This window comes from Vespa mandarinia, chromosome 18 (assembly GCF_050613455.1).
Source record: "Vespa mandarinia isolate Hongniang chromosome 18, ASM5061345v1, whole genome shotgun sequence".
Classification (NCBI taxonomy): Eukaryota; Metazoa; Arthropoda; class Insecta; order Hymenoptera; family Vespidae; genus Vespa; species Vespa mandarinia.
The window spans coordinates 662319-669727 of record NC_140827.1 but is presented as its reverse complement, the minus strand read 5'-3'; the positions used below and the strand labels follow the sequence as shown (position 1 = coordinate 669727).

The 7409-nt window shown below is 25.4% G+C and overlaps 1 protein-coding gene across 4 annotated transcripts; it reads left to right on the top strand.

The window, feature by feature from the left end:
• Window positions 1–713: 713 nt before the first annotated feature.
• Window positions 714–3718, top strand: LOC118445619 (protein crooked neck-like). Of its 4 annotated transcripts, none has more exons than XM_085662459.1 (11): window positions 714–864; window positions 1110–1269; window positions 1379–1555; window positions 1625–1730; window positions 2194–2366; window positions 2440–2533; window positions 2642–2751; window positions 2837–2982; window positions 3075–3161; window positions 3285–3463; window positions 3570–3718. In XM_085662459.1, the coding sequence occupies exons 10-11, from the start codon at window positions 3421–3423 to the stop codon at window positions 3707–3709; spliced, it is 183 nt and encodes a 60-aa protein (XP_085518585.1). In that variant the 5' UTR covers window positions 714–864; window positions 1110–1269; window positions 1379–1555; window positions 1625–1730; window positions 2194–2366; window positions 2440–2533; window positions 2642–2751; window positions 2837–2982; window positions 3075–3161; window positions 3285–3420; the 3' UTR covers window positions 3710–3718. The 4 variants fall into 4 exon arrangements, with proteins under 4 accessions (XP_085518585.1, XP_085518584.1, XP_085518586.1 ...); XM_085662458.1 differs by having other exon boundaries at window positions 1625–2055; XM_085662460.1 differs by having other exon boundaries at window positions 1614–2055.
• The last annotated feature ends 3691 nt before the right edge of the window (window positions 3719–7409 follow it).

Genomic DNA, 7409 nt, shown 5'->3' with positions numbered 1-7409 from the left:
GATGACATGCGTATGAAGTATATATATTATAGTAAACATATATATTGTATATTATTTTTAAAAAAGATCAAAACACGAGTTCATTTACACATTACGAGATTTTTCTCCCAGTGCTATTTTGTTATGGTTCCCTATGTAAGACTTCATTTCATATTATTACTATTACTACTACTATTACTATAATAATATGTAATGTAATAATATAATAATAAGAATAGTAATAAGAAAAAATAGAAAAATATACTTATATTATATACATCATGATACATATGTTGACGGTAATTTATGGTAACAAAAAGAGTAAAAAGCGTCATTTCATGTGATTATTTTATGCGCGAATTCTCAACAAATCCTGTCCTTGATAATTTTAACCCATGACTACCCAACGAGAGATAAGACTAACCCTTTGCACTCTAAGCAATTTTTAATAAGAGCTTTTAGCAATTCTAAGTTGTTTTTACAATGAGCTACCAGTTACTTCAGAAGTATTTGACCAGACTGATTAGAATAAGCAGATGCCAAAATATCTCCCTATATGTATAAAAATACAAAGTTGTTTAAAGTTGCCGCTGCAGCGACGACAACGCAGTGGAAAAGGAAACAACATATCATGAAAAGTAGATTTTCATCCGCTATCATTGTCTTACTACCTTATGGTCGTTATGTATTTGTTTCCATATTATTTCTTCAAGATGGCATTTAGTAGCTAAAAGGTTAAAAGATCATATGCGATATATACGTCGTAGAACAAACCAGTTGTCAGACTGTTTTCACGTGAGCGTAGGCGAAGTTGTGTTTATTTGGTTAGAATAACGATTAACCATCGTAACGGAAAAGTCACAAAAAATGCCCAAATTGGCTAAGGTAAAATGATTATTATACATTAGTATATTTTATTTTATAATTATAAATTATAGCATAAACAACTTATAATTGTAATATTTATTCACAATTAAAATTTTTTTTGGTGAAAAACAAGCACCCGAGAAAATTTAAATCATAGCAAAACAGCTATTAAAGAAGCAAAGAAAAAAATCTTTATGCAATAATGTTAAACCTATCAATAATTTTACATAGAGAACAATTCATTTGTAAGTATTCCCCTTTAGCCACCTAAGCAGAAAATATAAAATCCCCCTAAATTGGCTAATTATCAACATGGAAAATGAAATATCTATGACGGCAATATGTGTAAGAATCAGATGGTTATAACGAATCGGATAAAATATGCCCGATGGGAAGAAACTTAGAAACAATGCAGAGAGCAAGGTACTTTAAATACAAAAAATAGTACATTTTATAGTCTTAGTTGTATTAGAAATATTTCAAGGTTTTATATGTCCAATTTATTTTAAATCTGTATATGAACGTGCGATAGATGCTGATCATGGAAACATTACATTATGGCTATATTATATTGAAATAGAAATGCACAATAAGTAAATAAATTATGCCAGAAATTTATTAGATCGTGCAGTCACAATTTTACCTAGAATAAATTAATTTTGATACAAAAACACATATATTATGGAAGAAATGTTAGAAAATATTATTGGTAAGATTTGATATAAAATTAGGGATTATTTTTTATTATGTAACTTGATTTTGTAAAGATTTATTATAGAAACACGTCAAGTTTTTGGGCGATGGATGGAATGGGAACCTGACTAACAGATGTGGCAAACATATATTAAATTTGAATTACAATATAAAGAAATACCAAGAGCAAGGTAGAGATATATAATTACATAGGGAGATATATAGATCTGTAATAAATGTAGGACGCAAAGTTTATGAAGATGTTATAAACTTTTTCGGAGATGAGAACTTAAATGAAAAGCTATTTATAGCATTTGCAAGATTTGAGGAAGGACAAAGAGAAGTATTATTTTAAGATAACAATAGATTCAGTATCTCTGTTATAATACGTATAATTTTAATATTTCTCTGATAGCACGATAGAGCAAAATAATTTCTAAGTATACTTTAGACAATATTTCAAAAGAAAGAACAAAAGAAATATATAATGCATATACCATACACGAAAGAAATATGGTGATTTTTCAAGTAATTCATGCTATAAAGATTAAGATTTATTTAATACGAAATATGAATTAAAAAGTTTAAAATATTAATATTAATTTGTATAAATTTATAAAAAAATAACACAAACTTCATAACATTTTTAAATAGGCATTGAAGATGTAATAATTAGCAAAAGAAAATATCAATATGAGCAAGAAGTCAAGGAAAATTTTTCTAATTATGATGTTTGGTTTGACTATCTGAGATTAGTAAAATCTGAAGAAAATCATAATGTTGTAAGAGCGTATGAACGAGCAATAGCAAATGTCCCTTTTATTAAGGTAATGAATATTTACATTTGAACAATTCTGAAGTCAAATTGAAGTTCCTTTCTATTAAATAAATTTTTTATAGGAGCGTGGAAACGATATATCTACCTGTACATAAATTATGCTTTGTATGAAGAAATTGACACGGAAGTTATATATAGATGTCATCAAATTTACAGGTATAGTTTATTTTATATAAAATTATTGTTATATATGGAGAGATAACTTTATAATACTTTATTGTTGCGTATAAAGATAGAATTTTATAATATTTTTTTATTTTTTAGAATCTGTTTAGATCTTATTCTACATAAACATTTCACATTTTCTAAGATATGGCTATGTTATGCATATTTCGAAATACAACAAAAAAATTTGACTAGCGAGAAAAACATTAGTATGTTATTATTATAATATTTTTTTTATTATTTATAAGTATTAAATTATTGTATTTTTAAATATTTAATTTCATTTATTTCAAGGTATGGTATTGGGTGTTTATCCCAAAGACAAATTGTACTGTGGTTACAATGATTTAGAGACACAATCTAGAGAATTTGACAGATGCAGGATTCTGTATGAAAAATTACTTGAATTTTCACCTCAAAACTGCACAACGTGAATGAAAGTAAACTACTTTTCTTATAGTTACATTTACCTTATGTTTTATTGTACTTATATTTATGTAATTATTATAATGTCTATATGTCTATGAAATAGAAAATACTAGACAACTATTAGAGAGATTATTAGAACGAAATGTTCATGTCAAAGTAAGTGTGATTTCATCTTAATGTTCATGTCAAAGTAAGTGTGATTTCAACTTAATTTATGAATATTTTTACATTATAATACACGTTTGGATAACTTATGCTAAATTTGAATTAGTTAATTTTCCATCGAAAGATGATGTTGATAAAGTTACCTTAGTTCGTAGAATTTATGAACGTGGGAATTGTGCATTATTTGCAAACAGTGACAAAGAAAGGAGAATATTACTTTTGAAAGCATGAAGAGATTTCGAAAATGAGAAAGGAGACAGAGTTAGATTAAAATTATTGTCAAAATGCCTAGAAGAATTAAACGAAGAAGACGAATGGTTGAAGAAGGTAGAGTATGTAGTTTTTATAACATACATTAAATAGTTTTGGAGAAATTTAAATTTAAAAAAAGTATTCTTAATTTATATTAAAAATAATCTATATTAAATTAAAGATATTCGGCTTCGGGAAAAAGTATTCGACTTCGTATTCCCAGAAGACGAATACCAAAGAGCAAATCTTAACTTTTTGGCATTAGCGAAAGCGTGGATAAAGCAAAAAATTTCTAGTGAAACTGCTCAAAATAAAAATTAACAATTAGAATCGGACAATTAAAAATAATTTATATCTTTTATATTATTATTATATTTATATTCTGTAAATAGGCAATATAAGTATTGTGGAGAATTTTATATTTATCTTGACTTATTTATAAAATGTAAAAGGTATAAAATTATGCTTTGATAGTTTTTTTTTTGTATAAGTACAGTTTATATTTTATAAATAATAAACAATTTTCTATAATTTATATTTAAAATCTTTATATCTAAAATCCTGTATAATCACTTCTAATAATTTATATTTAAAAATGGTAATACAGGGTTTTTATAATATATTATATTGTAAATATTACGAAATTTTACAATATATATATTATAAAATAGGGAAGTTAATTAAAGATAGCATTATTTTATGCAAAGTATTCAGAGGCTTTCATAAAGGTAGTAATTTAAAATAGTTTTTTCCATTAAGAACTTACAACAAACTTTAACTATTATCACTCCGATTATTTAGTGCAATTAACGATCGCCAACTATCTTTGATATATGCTTGCTTATTAAGTTTGGAATATCTTACTTTAAATGCGACCATAACACACAAGTAATAATCTTCAAATCATTTTAAAACAATCTTTATACATTTCCAAGAAAAATATAATTTCGATAATAATCAATAATCATATTTGATTTTGAAACTTTTTCTATGATTACAATTCACTTATCTTCCCAAATTAGCAGCAAATAATTTTTTTCTTTCTCGTCATAAAGGTGAAATAGATGCGTTTAGAATAAAATAAAAAAAAAAGATTAACTAAGATGCGAATAAAGAGTATACGGAATTTAGAGACACAATTGAGTGGTCGAAAAGTAAAGTTAATAAGGAATAAAATAGTCAATGTAATGCCTGATAAACAGACTTGGAGTGATAAGGGTTAAATTAAAATAAAGCAAATTATATTTGTGATATTGTAATATTTTTTACTTCATTTTAAAATATATTCAAGTGATACCATTATGTATGAAAAATAATAACGATCAAGTGACCACCTTGGCTCTGTATGATCACGTGCATTCTCTTGGTTTAATTTTCGATTACATTCTCGTACAAATAGGACTCAATTTCATCATTAACACGAGTGATATTGGCCTCTCATCAATCGTCAAGTGACTTACTGGCTGAAAAATTCAAAAAATTCGTTATTTTGCGAAGTTATCACATTATTTGCTAACCAAGATCATGTAATTTGGCTATTTTTTATGAAGCTATATTAAATCTATGCCAACAAATTGCATACGATAGACAAGTTAAGAGGTAATATTATTAAAAAGACGACGGATGAACAAAATATTTAATGAAAGTGCAGGATCAAATTGAAAAAATCTTATTATAATACATTGACACAATATAGACTTAATCTATATAATATATATTCAAGCCAATTCGATTAACTCCACATTTTGAATGTTTTCAAATTTATGTGTTAAATCACTTGATGCAGTCTTCACTTTTTATATTCATAATAAATTTCTTTAATTCCGTTATTTAATACTGTTATTACTGAAATAAAAAATAATTTATTTTTAACAATTATTCTAAGACTGTTCTATCTTATTCACTTTATACGTTGTTAAATGAAAGCTACGTTTGCATTATTTTACAATGTTTATTTAAATTTATACTTTAAAGAGAATTTTAAAAAACAATTTATATTATTTCACCATATTTTTTCGGTTTTTGTTTTATGGAATTAATCGATTTGGCAAATGAGTAGTTCATATATAGAATAATCGCAAATAATAATGCAAATATACTCAAAATTATTCGTTTTATTGACAAAGAACAAATAGGTTTACGTTAAATCTAGTCAACGTTACAGACAATGGCTTCAATTCAAATAATAATAATGATTCATACTTCGTTAATTTTATCATATTGTTTTTATCAAAAATAATGCGTTATAATAATAAACTGGTGATAATATTATTTAAAAGAAATTACTAGATATATTTACATTATATTCCAAAAAGTATTGTAAATCTTCCTCCTTCGTTGATTTATCCATATTGTTCTTGCTGCTTAAAACAATTTTACGTTATAATAATAAACTAGTAATAACATTATTTAGAAGTTATATATATATATTTACATCATGTTGTAAAAAGTATTGCAGTTCTTCGTCCTTCTGTCATTTATCTGATCATATTGCTCTTGCTGTTTAAAACAATGCGTTATAATAATCAATTGATAATAATATTATTTATTGTAAATATCATTATGCGGATTCGACAGAAATAATAATGAATTTGTAAATATATATTATAATTAAATAGTTATTGTGTATATATATATAATCAAATAAAATATTTTGGAATAACAATAGAATATGTATGGTCAAATCAAAAATAGCAAACTATACCCAAAATGGTTTAAAAGAAGCAACACACGAGAGGACTACAGAAACGTACTCGTTATATAAACATTTCATTATATAAAATAATAATTTTCATTGATTATAATTAATTAATGATATTATATATTTGTTTAAAAAATATAATTTTTTAAAACTCTATTGCTTGATTTTTCGAAGTAACGTGATGAGTTAAAATTAGACGTGATTCATATACATTATTTTCTCGATATAGGATGACGACACAAGCATATCTGCATGAAATCTATGCCCCATGTTGCATTGGTTTACACCATAAATTCTCCTGATCGCAATTTATGTTTGATTGTAATGATTAATAACTCATTCGAAAGATGAAGATTTTCTACAGGATATTCTCATTTCCGATTTTCAAAATAAGTTTTTATATGTGTGAAAATTACTTGTGCAAATTATTTTATTCTAGATGATTTTTGCACAGATGACATTTTTCCAAAATCGTACATGAAAATCTCATGTAAAAAAACTTTATCTTTTGAATGAAATAAGAATTCGTAGTGTACATTTTTGCAAACACACAGAGAGAGAATTTTTTTAAGGCTGTTCATCATCTTTCGTTTGAAGTACTTCGACGATTGATATGATATATATAAATATCCTTGTTTAATAGGGTCATACTAGACACAACTCATATCTATTTTACGATAAATACATAAATAATAATAAATATAATTAGAATAATACTTATAATAAGTAGTATTTAAATTTACGATGTAAAAACAAGATTTTATCCAATATTTTGTAAAAAATAATAATTAGTGAATATTTAAATATTAAATATTATTACAGAAATCAAAATATTATTATGAGGTAAAACTCTTAGCGCTTTTTTTAAATGGTTTACCCCGATAGGACTAATCCATTCTGTACTACAAGTATTATTACTACACCAAATAACAATGTAACATAATAATAGTAATAAAAACATATCTGAATATTATGTACATTATATACATTCAATTTTTTAATAGAAAAGTCAATGGTGACATGTTACTATTTGGATATCTAAGATAAACTTGTAAAAGTACATTGTATTTTTAAAATACGCGTTGGAAAAATACGAGCTTTATGAATAAACGATTTCAGGCAGAGGGTACTCGTGATAAGAAATCGTAAGCTTTCTTCTATAATAAATATATCTTCCTGATTGAAAGCGGTAATTCCTTTTAATCTTATCATTCCTTTTAATGTCCAAACAATGAAATAATACTATTTGTTTTGTATTGCGTCGTATGGGCGCTACTATGAGAGCGATTTTAGATGCACGTTTCGTACCGGACCAGCGAT